This window comes from Vidua macroura, chromosome Z (genome assembly GCF_024509145.1).
Source record: "Vidua macroura isolate BioBank_ID:100142 chromosome Z, ASM2450914v1, whole genome shotgun sequence".
Classification (NCBI taxonomy): domain Eukaryota; kingdom Metazoa; phylum Chordata; class Aves; order Passeriformes; family Viduidae; genus Vidua; species Vidua macroura.
In genome coordinates, this window is record NC_071611.1 from 28,520,916 (window position 1) to 28,540,643 (window position 19,728).

Below are 19,728 nucleotides of genomic sequence, written 5' to 3' on the forward strand. Positions count from 1 at the left end.
AAATTGCTTATTTAAGCTACTGACTAGATACACTATTCTGGCTTCAGAACAATTTAGTAGATTTGGACTGGCCAGAATATATTTTAAATTGTACTTAAACATCTGTACAGATTTTACTCCAAAGTACCTAAAATAAGCCTTCACAGAAGACCCATGTACCAGCAGAGACTGAAAGGCCAAGGAACAGATCACACCTCGCTGCACCCCATGGTGTCCTGGCACCTCACAGCTCTTTGCAGACCACATCAGGGCAGATGTCTCTCATGCATGTGCCAGTAAGCCAAGAGCAAAGCAGGAAATGGAGTGTTTTGCCACGGTCTCTGTTGCTTCTCACCTGTGCCAAGCAGCTGTGTCTTGGCAAGGAGACAATTCAAGGGTAAGGTCAAAAACACAAGAGACATTTTCCTGCTCCCTCCATCAAGCGCAGCACACAAAAAATTGCAATGAAATTTGCATGAAAAAATAACACTAGAGGACTGGAATGTGTGCTCACAGTGTTGAAAACCATGTGCAAATAGGAAAAAGACTGAATTTTTTTCCCCTTAACTGCTTATTTCTGGAATGTTCCTGGGTAGAGAGATAATGAAACCACATACAGCTGTGCAGCCTTATCTATCATGATGCATAATTAGCAGTTTCTTTCATTAATTCCCTAATTTAAGTGCCTTCATCTACCTTCAGCAAAAAAGAGCTGAGGAAGAGGACTGGGAAATAAAAAAGTAACCTCGCAAACTAAGAGGCTTCTCTTTGAGAGAGACTGCTGGAGAAGCCGTAACATGCTTTGAAACATTGATTTGCAGTGTACCATTTAAAAGTTTCTTTGCCAAGAATAGTCCTCCATCTAATCTGCTATCTACCAATGTTATCCAAACAGGATGAAGAGATCTTGGAAGAAATAGAAATAGAAACTTAAGATATCACTTAAGTTTTCTCTCCTAATCCAAACAAATAAATTCCACTGTTATATCTGTAAACAAGACATACAAACCTGGTGCAGCCATGCCTTGTGCTAGGTTGTTGTGGTAACTCTATCCCAGCAAAAACCAGCTCAGAGGTGCATTCCCTCTCAGACTACAGATCTCAGGTTGCACTATGCTTCCTTCCTTCCCAGGTGGTGAGCAGGAGGCTATGGAATTGGAGTGTTCAAACATGCTGCATCCAGCAAATACAACCCCAGAGAGGAGAAAGAGCAAGGTAGAGACCAGTTGAATTATACCAATCTAATGTGCTTCAGTGGAATAATTTGGCTTTTTGCCACTACCTTTACAACATTAAATGTTGTAAAGGTTCTGTGTACCCCAAGTGATAAATGTGCATGTGTTTTGCAAAGAAGCATGCAAACATTCAAGGAAAGCAGAGTTAACTTTGTTTTTCTAAAACATAGACAATAAAAAGAAAAAAAGGCAAAAAACCTCTGTGAAAAATCAACCCCATCTATTTTACTGGAAAGATACAATAGCTGAATCCTGAATGGACTCAAAGTAACTGACAATCCTGCAAGAGGTCTCCCTTCTGGAGGAGCATCTTCCTGTCCCAGATGCTACCAAGTGATTTGCCAGCACAGATGGAAACTGGCATGTTTAGACCAGGCAGATCTTACTTCTTGCCCTCAACATCCATAATGTCCAGTGAAGAAATTATCTCAGATACTGAACTCTGGGAAATAGCAAACATAGCAAATGATAAATAACAACATAGCAAATGATGAGGAGCATATACAAACAGACTTAGTGGATCGTACAAGAAAATTATCTGACAGCTAACTGAACTGTTAAAGACATTTTTCATCATTCATGTCATAGTTTACACAGAAATAGTTTACACAGAAAAAGAGGCTATCTTGAAGTATAAGATAGCCTCAAAAGATATTTTTGAAGTGTATAAACCACATGCAATCACATCTTTCCTTGGATCAGGGCAGTAGTGGGTTTTAAAAAATCTGCCTTGAGGCTCTTGTTACCTGAAAAGCCATCAGCTTAAGTATAATTTTTTAATGCTGTCTCACATACGAAGTATTTTATAAAGAGGGTCAATACGTGAAAATAAAGAACAAAATATAGGTGCTATTATTGTGGACTGTGGCATACAGCATTTATAAAAGACTGAACAAAAAGCAGTCACATTAGTACAAAAGGTTACACCTGCTAACACTTTATGAAAAGATTTCAGGCAATGTCCAAGGATGCAGGCATTTCTACAACACAGTGGAAAAAAGAAAGCAAATAAACATCAAAACCCCAACAAAAAATCCACACAAGCACCTTCTCTTAATGAAACCATCATAAAATAGAATTGCATTTTAGACATGTATTTTGCTGAAGGCATGAACAAAAGTTAGCAACTATTAACTAGAGTTACTATTGTTTTTTCTTTTAAAGCCAGAAATTCTCTCTAAGTTCTCTCAAGTACTTAGATTCTTACCAAAGTATTCTCAGGACTTAATATCCTTCTCCAGTTAAAATAACCATGTCTTTAATATTGTGTAATTCCCTTTGTCATTCTTAGCTATGAAAATAAAGAAGTTCTTTGTATTCTAGACTTCAGATTGATTTCATGGGTGTTCATCATGGAGAGTGGGTTTGGTAAGACGCAGATGTGAAACAGTGCACAGCCAGCTGCAGTTATAGACCTGTGTTCTTTCACACAAGAGAATCTGGATGCATATATAGCACCACACAACTATTTAAGTGGGCATGGTTATGTGCTCAGGATGCTGAATGATCCATTCTTGGCAAACACTTAGTACCATGTATTGCAAAAACTCACAAACTGTTGTTATCACGTGCAAGCCTAAGGAAGTACTATTTGCTAACCAGTGAAGGTTTTTTTTCAGATGTTCCTGGATCACAGCTGCAGGACCAAGATGATTCCAATAAGAGACGTAGCCTAATTCACCTTTGCCATGCTTTACATCTGCCCCAGCTTTCATGTCAGCAAAGGTATCAGCAGACTAAATCATTATAACAGAAGGCTAAGAAAACGTAATCAAAGTCACTCAGCATAGTGCCATAGCTGTAATCATAGAAAGGCATAATAAAATCAGTAGGATACAAAACAGATAAATATTTGTTACAGCATCAAAATAGGAAAGTCTTATTATTTCAGCTTCTTAATGCAAAAATGTGTAAAATAAGGCTTTAAAAATTTTTATTAGATTAATTAGATTGATACAGTCAGGGAAAAGAGATTTACTTCAGTTACACATGCCTTTTCAGTCTAAGATCACCTTTGAGGATTAAAAGTGGGTTCTGTGTACCCCAAGTGATATATTTTTGACAGGAATATCTATTTTTCAATTCAAGTGTTATTTTAAAAAGCTTTCTCTCTCACTTTAATTTTTATCCTGTGAGGATTAAAATGCAACATGGAAGACGCCGCGTTTAAAGGTCCTTCCTCCCTCTTGCTTCCTTCCTCCTGTACCAGCAGGTGGGGCCACGCATCAACCATGAACTTGCCCAGGCCCTTTACCCATGTGCAGTTTGTACTCGTACTTGCAAAGCCTATCCCTGTGCTTCCTGTGGTGCTTACAAAGGCTTTTTTAGTTATTATCAACCCTGATACTATCGCTGTGAAAAAAATGCTCTATCTCACTTTAGTGGAGCTTGCAAAAATCTTTGCCATCATCAGTGATAAAGCAGTTGGCAAGGACTCTGTTTTCAGATGCATGCACTTACCTGGCAACTAGAAATTTACCTAGAAATACTATCACAAGTAGCCAGCAAGGCTTTATGACAGGAACTTGCCCTATTTCTCAGTACAAGTCAAACTCAACTGTCATGAAAATGACTGCAACGCAGTTCTGACAACTGCAGAAGGGCAAAGGCTTAGACTGGTTCCAAAAAGAAAGAATTCAAGGGCTCTGGTTTGAATGGTAAATATATTTACCATTTGTATTTGTCATGAGATAGTGACTCATCACTTCATCCTATAATTCCCTTTTTCCATTTGCCTAAATCAGGCAAGATGACTGTTTTCTAGGCAATGGAGGCTCCAGGTTCACTGCATTTCACTCACTGTAATGTCCCTCAATACACAAATCCGAAGAATTTTCACAAATGGATTGCTACACTGGCTTTACAGCAAAATTAAAGGAACAGTTCCTACAACACATTCAGTTAAACCATGCACAAAAGGTTTTATGCCCTCTGTCAGTTTGGAGCTCTATCAGATATTGCATAAACTGGTTGCTGAAAGGAAAGGGTTTCCAAACGTTACGTGTCATTATCTTTGTGTAACTTGCTGATCTGTATCTGTTCTAGGACAAGAGTGAAAAAAAGTTTGGGCTTTTTCTTAAAAAAAAAAAAAAATCTGTTTTATAGCTTCATCACAAGAAGGAAGAGCTTCAGATTATTTTTAGGCCCAAAGTCAGCTGAAATAGTACAAAGTGTCAACATAAACAACCCTTTTAAGTTACACAGGAAGTTGCAGGAAGTGCCAAAACATCAAAACAGACAAATTATTCATATAAAGGTCTGGTTTGCCCTTCTGTAATCTGATCTTCATTTCAAACTGAGAATTTAGCATTCCAAGTTAAATCTGTAAGTATTTCAGTCCATCAATGAAAGCTTTATGCTCCAAAGCCTGCTTAAGATCAGCCTTCACAAAGCAGGTAGGGAAATGATACTGTATGAATCAACACTAAATGTATATGACCGTATCAAATGAGTAGAGTTAACATTTGAAAAACGTATCTGGACTTTGTACAGCTTATGCACTTTCCATTTGCAAAGAGTTGGGCTAAACGAGAAGAACCAGCCTAATGCAGTTTCAATTAAAAAAAAAAAAAATTCCAAGAGAAAAAACCCCAGTCATGTAAAATATTTACTGCTTCATATAAACCTCAGATATCTAATGGCGGGAATAAAGATGACCTTATGCTGAGTCTCCACTGTTGTAAGTACCTCAATCTTCCCAGCCAGGCACCCTTGCCTGGTGGGATTTTTTAAATTTGGCATGTTGGATCACTTGGAACCTCTCAACAGTGACAGAAATTACATCTGCCTTGCCATAGCTCTGACATTGCATCAGGCCTGAGACTGGAAGCTTCAAGAGACTTCTTGGGGCCTTTGTTTCTCTTTTCTTTTCATATCCTTTCAGATGCAATTTAAAAAAAATCCCCAAAAAATCTACTAAATACAGTTCTTTATTGACAAAGACAAGGGGAAGACAGGCAAAATGTAACAGTCCTAAAATTTCAGCCAAGGAATGCCAATTGTTGTCTTCACCAATGGTTCAACAAACTTAAATAAATGAATAAGTGATGAATAAAATAAAAATATGGGGAAAGAGTTAAGTGTTTTAATGGAACTTAAGACCACCAGCAAGGGGGGTTTTGTTTTCAGATTGGCTTTTAACATTTAGGAAGCTCCCTGTTTCTAAGACTGACTGCATAAGACACAGGCCTGATGAGCAGCTCTGCCTATGTCACCAACCTCATTGACTGCAAAGTGTGTTCAGATGTCTATGATTATTTGTGTGTGAGTAATACGCCATTGTGAGTATGGCAGCATTGTACTTAAATACTGCAAATTAGATCTAATACAAAGCAATGTGGACATTGATGAGCAAGTCATCAGGCTTAATAAAGCCAAGGGAAAAAACCATTCAGAGTGAATAATTAAGTATTAAAGAGTATTGAAAGTATTAAAAAAAAAAGTATATGGCAAATTAAGGGAACTTCTTTCATTATGCATATATATTCTTTGAAATCGCAAGTTTCTGATACTCTTATTCAACATATACGCAACAGGAGTACATACAGAATTGACTCTTTACAGAATTAAAAAAGTTTACAGATTACAAATAAATGAGGTACGTTTAAGAAGTCTTAAGTTACAGTTCCCCATTAATTTGTCATTTTAATCCACAGTACTTTCAATTTATCACGTAGTGAAAATGTAAACTTGAATGCATTTGGTCAGGCAAGCTTCACACTACACATTAATTTATTTGAAATACATTCTAAGGGTGTAGAGAGAACTATCATCTTGGCAAGAATCTTTTGGCCTACTGCCCATTACATTGGCTGCTGGACAATGTTAACTGTGCTATTCCCTGCCCCAAATAACATACACTGAAATAGTGAAGCCACCTGAAAGCCAAACATATATTGCTACATTGTTCTTTATCTGAACTATATTTCTGCCCTCACCTTTGGTTTTACCCTAATTTTTGTAGCATTCTGTTAACTTAAAAATTTCACCTTCATTTTGATTTTTATAATATTCTTTCAGTACATTTCTAAATCTGTTTCTAAGATTCAAAGCACTCTCTGCCTTAAATCTCTTTAGAAAAAAAGATCTGTAAAGAGACTACTTATAATTACTTTTCCTAATTTCTTTTAGGAAAGCATACTTTATTTTAACAGTAATTAAGCCTGAAGTTCAAATTTTCATTCAGAAGAGTCTAATCCCTGGTCTTAGGGCATTATGGAAGTGTATAGCCTCTTGTATGAAGCTTAAAATCTTTAATTCAAAACCAGTTATGGGAACTCTTTTTTTTTTTTTTTTTTTTTTTTTTTTTTTTTTTTTTTTTTTCCTTTCTGATCAGAAGAAAACAAAGTTGGACTGCAAGCTGATTCTTAAACATTTTAGAGCACAGCGATTATGTGTGCAGGCTTTGAGATGAAGATTCCCAGTTGAATCAGAACATTTTCTTGTTTCCAATTCCCAGAGTCCCACAGTATTAAAAATAAACACATTTCATGTACATAATACTTTGTCTAAAGGCAATAAATCTCACATAGGAGGTTACATATAAGCAGAGCCCCCCCCCCCCCGCCCCCAAATCTGCAGCAGAATTTCCCAAAGTAACTCCCAGCAGCTGAAATCCCCATAAATGTCTGTTACAAACACAGTCCTGGCGCAGGCTTGGAAATACAAGATTAACACCAGGACTTCCCAGTGCAGTGTTGTGGCCAGCTCACAGCATGGTGCTGTGAACAGAAGCATCAAGCAAGCATGTGTACAGAAACCAAAGAAGTTACAAAGTGCTACTTTTTAAACTAATAAACATGAAAGTTAGGATGCTGGTTGCTTCACCACAGCATGCACATGTAAAGAATGGGATTTTCTTTCCACTCTCCGCTGCTCAAAATGACTTGTCAGCATTGAGGTGTCTATCCAAAAAACCACATTTCTTCTGCAGTTACATAGGATGGTGATAACTATCTCCACAGGTGGGTTAAGAAAAAAGCCAGTGTCACCTGAGCAGCATAATTAATATCCAATACAAGGAATTATAAAAGATGTAATAGTTTTTCTTTAAAAAGGAAATACTCCATTTTCAGAACTATGCCACTGAAAGAGAAAACATGAGGCTCTAATGACTAGCAGTTAAGAGTTCAAGGACTTCAGAGATAGGGATGGTATAACTTAAAATGCCCCTACAGCCTCATCTGCCCTCAACTTCATCCTAACAATGATTTACATCTAGGCACTGCAGACTTGTAAGCAACACTTGCTACAGTGCTTCAGAATACTGCTATATAAACCAGTGCAGATTCATTCTTTATTAAGTCCCCACCAACCAAGAAATGCTTCCACCAGGTTAACTTAGTTGCCACATACATTTTTGTATATTTCTGCCCTTATCTTTGCTGGTTATCAGCAGAGCTGAATATAAACTTATAATAGGCACAGAGGGATGAAAGTTGATAAACTGATACCACAAATTTGCAAGAGATGCTGAAAACATTTCTGTGTAGGCAGTGAGATGATACTATTCATTATTATGGTGTCACTGTGAAAGTCATGACCACATACTACAACTCTTATTATTTACAGTTAGAAACCCAGAGAATTTATGAAGTATTAGAAGTTGAAGAAATACAAGCCACTCTAGACTTCTCCAATAAGCTGTAAAGTCTATTCTAAATGTACTTGGCTTATTGATCTGTAAAACCCAACTATCTGAATGTAAGTAGGTAAAAGAGACAAAGTCACTTGGAGGAAGAGGTTTTTTTTTGTTTCTTTTGGTTTTTTACCCCAAAGCTTTTCCAATTATAAAAGACAAGACTTGTTTCTTAACAGAAGAGCTCCAATAAAATTCTGAGTTGTGCCTAACATACTGTTGCAAATACAGGTTAAAAAGCAACTTAGGAAGGTATTTCCTCTGTTTAACCTTTTTTTATATAAGGCTATCTTTTTCTACTGCATGCCATACCCCCGAAATGATAAATCTGAATTTCTCTTTATTATAATTTCATTATTAATTTAAAAATATTCATTTTTACCTTTAATGTCACAGGTAACCCCCCATGACCAGAATATATATTTTGCTGCTAGCAAGAGATTTGTGGTAAAAACATCTAGAATGCATAGTATTGGACTCACCGAGAACTTTCTCAATAGTGAGTTTGATGAACCACAAAAGGAAACATTTCCATCAGTTTCTTAGAAACCTAAAATAAATGTTAACCGGCTCATTTTCCACTTAAGTTTTTACAGTGGAGAATTAGAAACATACTTTCTGACCTGTGAGATGTACCTCACAGGTAAGTCACTGGTCCCTGTGCCTGAGACAAACCACACTAAACTACAAAGAGTGTGAGCTAAACATTACCATGTAGAAACAATTCTTAATTGACTGAAATGAGCTGTACACTAAAAAAGCTAACCAGCAGGTGCTACACACATGAAAGTATACTCAGACAAAACTGTGAAACAAAAATACCTAAAACCATGCACCTTCTGAATACTGACCTTGTTGCTCACTCTCTGATTCAGCTTTTGCAGGACTTGGTGCTACTGGAAGAGGCCGAGGAGGACGAGGCTTTGGAGTAGGGGGAGATATTTTTTTTCTTCCAATGTACTCTACATAAGTTCCTGGGAAATCCCCCCTCTCCCCTGTGGTTTCATTAAAGCCATTCAACCAACCAATTTCCTCAGGCTTTGCTTCTTCCCCTTCACTGAATCCAAGTGCTAGTAAGGTACCTTTATTCACAGTTAATATATCTCCTAAGTGCAAGTCAATATCTTCTTCTCGCTCTTTTTTGTAGTCATATAAAGCTCTGTATTGATATCCCTCAGCACTCATCTTGGCAAATGACTTAACATTCAAAAGTGTTACTAAACAGTATTAAAATGTAATTGTCCAGTTATAGTTTTATGTACAGAGAAATTCAAGATGAATTAAATGGGATGATAAAAATGTCTCTTAAGTAATAAAATCCAACAGAGAATGAAAAATGACAGTCTGCCTTTTCACTGCTGATGTTTTTACCAATGTATTTATTCTTAGTCACTGTCTGTTGCAGAAGTTAAGTGTTCCAATTCTTCTGTGTCTAGCAATATTCTTCCAATTAGTTCTTTTTCTGGGCTTCCCAGCACTTCTTTGTCTCCATACACAAGTTCAGCTGACTCTTTAGCTGGTCACTCTTTCTTCAGATGTATTTGCCACAAACTGCCCACATACCTTAAATATCCTGCCACCAAACTCTGCACACATGCTTTTCCTGGAAAGAGAAGAGAAATCTGATGAAATCATTTCACATTCTTTCGATGATTGTGAACTTGGTATTCTACCTACGATTTAAGCTTTCTGCAACTCTGGCAAAGACTGTGTCCCACACAAGAATCCTATGTGACAATAAAATCAAGCAAGAGCACAAAAATACCTCCAACTAGTGTTTGCATTTTTATAAAGGATATGTGTCAAATTACTTGAACCAAATTTGAACCCCTGCAGTATGAGGCACGCTTCCTCCTCTGTGACTTACGGCTACTGAAAAGTCTCAGAGTGAGAGGGCTGGAGCTATTCCTGGAGCTATTCCTCTAGTGTAGTATCTAACCTGGCAGCAAGATTTTATATATTATCTCCCTGAAGCCAGACAGCCACACCCCTTCTGCACAAGACAGAGGAAGAACTTACTGCAATTAGCATTGACCACAGGGGTATCCAGTCTCCTCTTGTTTATGACAAGGGTGAGGATGGGCAACAATCCCCATCCTAAAGCCTGTACTTCAAAACCTTTTGGAGGAATGTGTCTTCTTGTAATTGGTTGAAGAACCAAAGACTCAAAAGAGCTTTTACTTGATGACTACCATATTTCCCCTTTTTCTTTTTAAAAGAGGGACTTTACCACTCCCCCATTTTCCAGATGTCTTTTATTGTGTTTATGGTATAATATTAGAAAAACAATCAGCAACTGAAACAGGCACACCCAGACCACCTAAGCAGCCCTAGCAGGAGTAAAATATAAGGGTGCATGCTTAAATTACATTAAAGGCAAGAGAACACAAGCCTGAACTTTTAGCTCAAGGTTGCCCAACCATAAAGTTAAAGAAATAATATGACTAAAACCCAAATCTATTTAGAGAACAGTTGCTTGAAGACATATAGAACATTGAAAACTTTCTAAATATTATTTCAACTGTTACTCATTTTCATCTACTTAAAAAGACAAGCCAAATCATAATTTGAAATGCTATACTGGAAACCAGAAAGTACTAACTACACAAAGCTGCACTGAAAGTCCTAAACTACATCTGAATAAAAGACCTGAGAGAGCTATGTAATACCAGCAGGTAAATATTGACTATGTACTATGTATTCAATGTATAGAAAGCTCATTTTTTTTTGTGAAACACTCCCTTTTTACACTATAAAGAGACATCAGTAGACAGGGCTGGAACAGCTCTTTTCCACACCATTTTTTCTAATGCCTCAGTCATCAAGTCCTTTGAAATGTGACTAACTGACAAGCTAAGAAGTGTTTATAAGAATGCATATGGGCTTTCTGTGCCAGTGAATGAACCTGATCCCTAATTTGTCTGTGGCTCCTCTTCAGCCCATCAGGTCCCTGCAGCATGTTGCACAACATCTCTAGTGACAGAACACAGAAGAAAATTTTGTTAAGTTCTCGAAGAACTTCCTCATCATCCCTTGCAACCAGTTTTTGTTGTAGGAAAGAATTATGTGATCCTGAAATAGACTTCCTATTTCAAAAAGCTTGCACATAAGGATTTAACAACTTGCAAATCTATCCACGTGAATTAGGCATCCAGCTCCCACCAAAGTTTTAATTAGAAATTTCTGCAGGCACTTCTGAAAAACCAAACTATGTTGCCTATCTGATGCTACCAAATATCACAGACTTTGTAATTAGCATGAATAGTTTCACCGATATTTAATTTTACATCTTCTACCAGAGAAAAGTCTACCAACAAAAACTGGGGAAAAAAGTAAAAGTATCGGTGTATCAACTAAATAGCAGAAAAGCCATATGAAAGCATGGATTTCTCCTGTTTCATGTAGCAAGAGAAAAAAATGCACTTAAACAGTTTTGATCCAAATGTTATGATTAATAGAAATGTTTCCAATCAAAACCAACTATGCACACAGCAAAGCCTGCTAGAAAATTACCACTTTGACTACTTTAAATACTCTGAAATATTTATTTTCTTTTTAAGGAGGGTTCAACAAGTGCTCTGCTACAACTCCTTATTTAACTCCTACTGCCTATGGGCATTTTGGCAGCAAATGAAGTCTTCTAAACACTGCATAATTCAACTGACTTGACCTACTCCTCTGATCTTTTATTTTTAAACATATGATAGCAACTTTATGGCCATCTATTTAAAATGAGTACTTCTGTCTCTTATGCATCTCTTGAAAATACAGAACTGGAAATGTTGTAGTACAACTTCTTATGACAAGTTTAAAGCATATTTTAAAAACTCAAACCGTTAGCAAAACTCAATGAAGTTATGGTAGCAAAGTTTCCTTAGATTCAGTTTCCCTGGGGCTCAGAGCTACAGTACCTCTTTATACACACTTATCAGCACCACCCTCAGTACAGAGTACCCAGCATCTGACCTCCTGATCTATGGTTCATGTACCTGGAGACACTCCTGTGAGTCAGCCATTCTGAACTCCTTGGATTTATGCCTTTTTCTATTGTTACTATGTGTCAAGTTCAGGGATGAACTAAGACTCAGAGTTCAAGAAACTTGCAGATAGATCTAACACAGGGACAAACACCAGTTTTCCACGCCTGCCCAATAATGCCTCAGTGTATCCAAAATGCCCTCTTAGAGTGCTTGGTTAAGATCCTATATAAAAAAATTCTCTTTACTCCAATTGAAATTATACAGCCTCTACATTCAAGTATTTTGACTCAAACTGACTTAAGCTAACTGGTCCTAAAATATATAGCTTGGACACCATCTTAAATAGATTAAAACAAACAAACCAAACACGTCAGGGAAGAAATACTCTTATATTTGAGATGATTTTATTACTGGATTTCCATTTGGCTAGTCAAATGGAAAAGGAGGAAGAAGTATTGTAAGAGAATAAATTTTCATTTGTTTTTTATTTACTGTCTAAGAGCATGATGCCACTAAAAAGATTCCTGAGTTCAGGCAGAATTCTGGTCTCTCAGCAGAATGGTCTACGCTGAGCATTTCAGTAGGGATAAAATTGAAAATTCATCAGAAAAAACTCAAGACATTCCTAAAAATTAAGGTGGAAAAAGAAGGGGACATGAAATCTTTCCCTTCACCCTCCCCTTCTTCCCCTGTTAAAAATGACGTCTGGCTCCCACTTCACTGGTACCCAAGGGTTTCCTCCCACACAAGCTATCATGCCTTTGGTGCTGGAGAATAAAAACTTCTACACTGAATATACATGCACAGTGATACCAGAAGGGTGGTACAGGGTGCCTAGGACATGATGCAAAGATTTTCTTCACCTTTATATTAACAAATTTAATAACCATATTTCCTTGCACTGCAATCTCTCTAATACTAATTCCGAAAATCCCTAGAGAAATAGTGCCTAACACAAGCTCCCTTCCACTGCAGGATAAGCTTGATAGATTGAAGAGCTGACTAACACACTCAAGGGGACACTGAAATAATGAGAATTGAGGGATAAGCAGGGAAATTTGCTTGGAGACCAAGTCTTCTCCCCACTAGGTGTCTACACACCTGTGACTCAAACTACAGCTTTCTCTGAAATATGCTCTCCAAGTGGAAACCACCAAGTTCCACATTAGAACACTATTTTCTGCAAGAAAGTGAGGTTCGTGATGTACCACGAAGTAATAACTTTATATCGCTCCCAGTCTGCAATAATTATTTTGAATCTGTGAAGATTCTATCACAAGTCTTTGGACGAATCCAAATATAAGTAGTCTAAGCACTGTACACCATATCTCATTCTGAAACATCTCAAAGATCTTATAAAGGCTGCAAACTATGGACGAAGGCCGGTGATAATTAAAAAATTTAGGAAAGCAGTACAGTCTGAACTTCCGTCCCGTTGAAGAGGCCGGCAGGTTAACCACTCCGGAGCCCTGCGCCGACATGCAGTCCCCGCCGCAGAGCAGCCGCTCTCCGGGGGCCAGTGCCCAGGGGGTTGCAGCCCCTCCACCGCCGGGGCAGGGCTGCACCGAGCCGGCGCTCCCCGGCAGCGCAGGGACGATGCCGGAGCCCCGGGCACGGAGGACGCCGCGCCGACAGCTCCCGCGCCAGAGCTCCCTATGGACACCCTTCCGCCGCCCTCTGGGCTGTATCCCGGGGCGGGCACCAGCCTGGCTCCCCACGCCACTCGGGGCGGGGGCTCCCGGGCAGCCCCGCGGTGGCCGCGGCGCGCCGCTCGCCCTGCCCGTCCAGGAAGCGCCGGGCCGAGCCGCCCCCGGCCGCGAGGGGAGAGGCTGCACCATCCTGGGACTCGGCCTCGGCCGCAGCGGACGGCCCTCCCCGGCACGGGCGAAAAAGTTGCGCGGGGCGGCGCTGCCGCTCGGACTGTCACCCCGCAGGAGCGGCCGGTGCCCGGGCTCTGGGCGGTGGCACGGCCCCGCACTGTCCCCTCCCGTCCCGCTCCCGTGCCCCGGCAGCCGCCCGAGGGGCAGCACCAGCTGCAGCGGATGCAGCGGGACTCGCTTTACCTCTGCGACAGCAGCGGCGGCAGCAGCTGCAGCAGGAGTAGCAAGAGCAGCGGGGCCGTCACCACCTCCCTCCCACCGCCGGGCAGCAGCTGCCGCCGCGACGCCCCGCTCTCCGTCGTGCGCCCGTCCCGCCGCGCTCCCGACCGCGCTCGCCGCTTCAGCGCCTCGGCGGTGCCGTGCCCGCCGCCGGCTCTGCCCCCGCCCCGCCCCTGGCCCCTCCGCCAACCCGCTCAGGCACCGCCTTTCGCTGCCGCTGACTGACGGCGGCACCGCCCGCCCTACGCTCAGCCGGGGCCTCGGCACAATCTGCCGGGGCTCGGGCGCCGCTGGTCTTCCTGCAGCTTCCCGCCGTGGCCTGCAGCGTTTGGGTCGCCGTCCTCGGGCGCGGCACCCAGAGATGCCTGCAAGCCTCGGGCGCCGCCCTCAGCCCGGGGAGACCAGTTCAGGCTGGGAGGCAGCAGCGAGAGGAGCACGTGCTTCTGCCTAGTTCCTCGTTGGGGATTTTCCTCCTCTCTTTTCCTTCTCGCCCCCCTCCTCCCCGTATTAACGAGGTGTGTCACATTGGTGAAGTGTGAAGTTGGTGAAGTCCAGAACAAAACCAGCCACCGTGGGCCGTAGATGTCCGGCTGTGTGTGGAGCAGGGCCGTGCAGTACAGCCGGTTGTCCTCCTTCGATAGACTCTCTGGGGCTCCCGCCGCGGGACTGCTTGGTGACGGCGTGGATTTGACCCCATAATGGGGTCAAATAAGATCATAAGGGTGTGAAATAGCCCTGCAAGGCTGTATACTTGAAGGTCCAGGAAGATGATAAAAATGCCTTCAGCAGTCTATCTGGCAACCTAAAGATACACAACATTTACTTTTTAAATTGATACTTATTTTGGAGAAGAGACTGCTGTTTGTACACAAGTAAAATCATTGCTATAATTTAAATAGTGAACAGTAAAAATTTTGAGGAAAATGTCAGCTTTTACAGGGTTTTTTTTTGGGGGGAGGGTGGTGATGGGGGGTGGAGGGGGCAGGTTTGTGGAATTGAAAATGCAGGCAGAAGCAGAATTAAGAAATAATGTTTCATTTCTTCTGTCCAGACTGCTGTCTCTGGCATTTGCTATTGCTGAAGGCAAAAACAGCATAGATTTTGGAGGGGATTAGGCAGACTGGCAGGTTCGAATGCCAGTCCTGGGCACTGATCTACCAATTGGTATTTAGGGGAACTAAGGATCTCTCAAGTAGTATTTCCCAGCTGGTGAGTCTAGACTTGTCCCACGGTGAAATGCAGTCGATATCTGTCTCCCTCCCTGCTGGCATGGTATCCGTCAGTGGAGGGAAAAGTCTTCAGGGGAAGTTCCAGGATCACCTCCTTGCTTCCCCTCTGCCCCTTCAGGGCATGTGGGTCTCTGCTTTTTTGACAAGTTTTCTTCCCTGAACTTGACTTTTGATTTCACCTTGAGCATCTTGCTGCTTTCTCTGTCAGTCAAAGAAAGAAAGGGACCCAAAAGAGAAAAAGTAGGCAATAGCAGCATGTAACTTTAATGCCCCCCTTGCTGGCTTTGCTGTCATGCCTATTGTGACTTCAGTCTCAAGGTCACCCCAGCTCTTTCACACCTCTTTCCCCATAGATCCCAGCAGTATCCCAGTGTTTCCAGGAATAATTTCCTATGTTTAATCTTGGTAGGTGAAAGTTATACAACAAGGTTTGCCCTAGGCATGTTGCAAAGCAGTACCCAGGAGACAAAAAGGACAACGCACAAATTGAAAACCGTCTTCCTTCTATCAGATACTTTTCAGAGAGTCTTAAGGACTGCATAAAGCTTTTGTATATTCAGTTTTCAGTGGGCTTTAATGAATGTGTTTGATTAGTTCTAGGTTTGTTGAGAAGAATATTCTTGAGAAATTGAAAGGTTAAGTTATTGAGGCAGCGTGTAAATAGGAGGGATTTTCAAGGCAATGGTCAATGAAAAGCAGAAGACAGAAGGGTAAAATATGGATAAGAGGGCAGGATCATCAAAGTACAGGCCACACACACATGTTTTTGCTAAGACAACTGTAGTCTCCATCTGTCAGGAGACCTTTTGAGCATTTCTGCTAGAAGCTGCTTAGGACAATGCAATAAAAAAGTGAGCAGGTCCTTTTTTCAGTACTAGTAGCAGCTGGATGATATGAGCCTTTGCATCTTATGTCTGTGTAAGCTTTCTGTGGTAAAGGTCATGCAGTACTGGAGAGGATCTACACTGGAAGCTCCCTTTCCTCTAGGAAAAAAGTTAAGCTAGATCTTACAAAGGAAATCTTAAAGTATGGAAATTGAGAGGAAAAAATATGCTCATCAGAGGATTTATGGGGAAAGCAGAGTTTCGAGAGTATAGGATCTCTTCCACTTCAACTAACTTATTTTTTTCTTTACTGGCACATTTTAAGCAGGAAAATTTCCTTCTGTTTCTTATAGGATGTCAAGGCAAATCCATTTGTAAAGTAAGATGCCTAGATTAAGGGACAGTGTTAAGTTCATGGTTGGACTCAATGATCCTAAGCATCTTTTCCAATCTAAAAAATTCTATGATTTTATCAGTGCTGAATCTGATCTCCTGGGACAGATAGACAAAGGTGGAAGAGACTGTGCAGAGGAGTTTTATTGCAATATACCTTAGGTATGATGAATGCTAATGGCACATTTACTAAGTTCAGAAGAGGGTCCTGTGATTTATGACATATTATCATACCATCCTGCAGCAATGGGGTTTTCAGGCAGCTGATTTCAGGGAAGGAATTGGAGGAGAATCAATGCATATATCCATTTTACTTCCAAAGATGAAAATTATTTCATACAGTGTAGTTTTACTGTTCTACTAGCACACATTGCTAAATGACTCATGTAAAATTCCCAAAGGAATTTTACAAAGGGATTCACGAAAACAACAGGAAAAACTATCCATAGTTATTGTAGACATCCATTAAATGCAAAATAAATACATTGGATCACAAGAAGGACAAGCATCAAAGACTGGGGATGGTGTTGTTTTCCTATCATAGCCAGGACAAAGAAACATTGCTCTTCAGAAATGTAGCTTTAAGTGTGTTTCAGAAGTCAAAACAGCAGCCTGAAAAGCAAGTTCCTTCACTGCTTAAAAGCTTTCTAGCATGTAAGGGAAAAGAATGAGCTAAAAATAAGAGAAATTCAGGAAATAAAGAAGCAAAACTTGCTATCTCGTTACGAATCAGAGAAGTAAGCCTGACAACTTTCATTTTAAAACTGGAAGGAAGCTGATTAGCAGCATGCTAATCATGCTGGGCATCACAATGTGATTTGGTTTGAATTTATTTCTGTTCTGTGGGAAGGATAGAATGGTTTCTCTCTGGCCAAAACTCTGACATCAGCAATAAGTTTTGATATCTCAGCTAATCAGACAAATCTGCCTTAGACATTTCTGCTTTATATTCATGTCATGGTTGACATCTAAGGCTGTTTTCTTGTATCTTCAAGATACAAGGCACCTGAGGAGGCAATGGAATCTCTGCCATTAAATGTTTTTTAGGAAGGTAGTCAAATATCTGCCTGGCTGAGACACTGGTTGTCCTGACTCAGCCAAAGAGGGGTGGCCACTGGAGGCCTTCTGCGATTCTGTAAGTGGACATATATATAAATTATGAGAAGGAGGCACAAACCCTTATATATACTTTCTCTTAAGTAAATTTTCCAATGAGAACTGAAGCGGCCCAAATATGTTCCCCCTGCTCCCACCTGATATCTGAAAGACAGATGACTGCAGCTGTAAAAGAAATAGGGCCTTGCTTCTGCAATATGATCTTTTACCAAGGATTTTCACCAGTCTGCTTTAGATCACATTTTTAGAACACAAAAGTAGTGGAAAATAAGATTTTTGTGTGCTAATCACAGCTAGGAAATACTTTATGTTTATGAAAAGTCTTCAAAATATTTTGCTTAAAAAAACCCAAACTACTTTCAGTTATCTGAAAATTGACTTTTGATTTAATTTTTTTCTTTAGTCTCATAATTTTGACTAAATGTACGAAAATATGCATTTTGTCAAGAATTTTTTAAAAATCTGTAAGAATTAAGAAATATAAATATACAGTGTTTTTCCATGTCTGAAGCACAGCATAATTGATAAAATAATATTATAAATATAATATCTGCAAATGCAACATCTGTGTTTATCTTTCAACCATATAAAATTACATAAACAAAGATTCTGCTTTTTATGAAATCTATGAGTAATTCCTCCTCTGCTCTTTCAGTGCTTGTATGCTCAATGATAGAAAAGTCAGGTTTGACAGCCATATAAAACTCATGTCTTCTGTGTAGACAAGAAGTGATGCAGAGTGAACAAAAATTTTAGGAGTTTTCTTGGGCACTGTATCATTTTTGCACCGACATCTATACCGACATTTCAGCTCTGTCTGAGTAAGACAGCTAGGAATAATAAGACCTCCATGTGTAATAATGTATCTAAATATCCAGGGTCATTTGTAGCTGCATTTTCTATTGGGACTGTTTTCCTAAAAATGCTATTTGTAGTTTTCAGTATTGACACTGATCTCAGGGAAATTTTAATTCTGCAGAAATAAACTCAGAAAAGGATGATGCTCAACTTAGGTTGAGACCATTTAGTCAATTTTTATCAGTTTTTACAGAGTAAGGGTTGTGTAGTTTCTTCCAATAACATCCATATTGTTACAATTTTCTGAGATATCCTGGCCTCTTAAATCAATTATTCAGAGGAGTCACTCATCACAGTACATCTCAGTATGGATATTTGATAGGTGGTACACTCCCTTCTCTTTCAAAGTGGGTAAGATGCAAGACCAAGCGTCAGAAAGCTTGCCAATTTAGATGTGTTTTTGTAGAGCCTGTGAAACCCACTGCAATATGTGCATGAATAATCCAGATTCTGCCAGGCAGGAACATGTGCTGTTGCTCCTACATAAAATGCATCTAAAGTGACATATTCAGCAATTACAGTGCTAGGAAGCAAATACAAATTTAGAACTCATCCTGTGATGCTAGTAGGAGTTCAGGGCCAAAAGAAAAGTGTATTTAGCATCCTCTTGCTTCCTGGACTAGGAAAGGAGGTGGTTTTTTTGTTTGGTTGGTTGGGTGGGTTTTTTTGTTTGTTTGTTTTTTTTTTTTTTTTTGGTTTTTTTTTTTTTTTGGTTTTTTTTTTTGGTTTTTTTTTTTTGTTTTTTTTTGGTTTTTTGGGGGGGGAGTTTTGTTTGTTTGGTTGGTTTGTGTGTTTGTTTTGTTGCAGCAATAAATACATGATTTCTTGGTGTTTAAACTGATGGGTCAGAGCTATCATATTTTTTAATTATGAGAGAAATTTGCAGTGTGATTTATTAGATATATCAATGCATTCTACTGCTAACTAAGGGTACAGCCCAAAATGTCAAGCTTTTTATTGCAAATACTATCACACAGCATGACAGCTGTCCTTTGAGCAAGCTCAAAATGATAATGCAGGAGCTATGAGCTGCACCTTAGAAAGTCAGGCTTCCTTAAATCTCAGTTAGTTGAGAAGGCTGTGAACATTTGCCTTTCAATTTTTTGTGGGAAAATGCATGGCAGCAAATTGCCTTTATTATTCATACCTAGTCCTCTTCCAAAGGAATGGCAAACAGAAGATTTTCAGTCCTACCTTTCAGCTATAGGACAGGATGATTCATCATGGGTCTCCTCAGTGCACATGCATACCAACCAACACATATGCACATATAACTGATCATTATTTATGCCTGCCATCTGAGTAGGGCATTTGTGTCATTTTATGGCAACAGCATAGCTGCTGTACTAAAAAAATATATGTCTTATGTAAAAATGTC

The 19,728-nt window shown here is 39.8% G+C and overlaps 1 protein-coding gene across 1 annotated transcript in view; it reads right to left on the minus strand.

Moving 5' to 3' along the window:
- The window catches only part of PIK3R1 (phosphoinositide-3-kinase regulatory subunit 1), a 59,442-nt gene extending 45,451 nt beyond the window's left edge, over positions 1-13,991 (minus strand). Inside the window, exons 1-2 of the mRNA XM_054003063.1 lie at positions 13,895-13,991; positions 8,703-9,454 (exon numbers count right to left, since the gene is read on the minus strand). Coding sequence (XP_053859038.1) covers positions 8,703-9,036 — 334 coding nt within the window. The 5' untranslated portion in view covers positions 9,037-9,454; positions 13,895-13,991. The remainder of the gene's footprint in view (positions 1-8,702; positions 9,455-13,894) is intronic.
- Between the last annotated feature and the right edge of the window lie 5,737 nt (positions 13,992-19,728).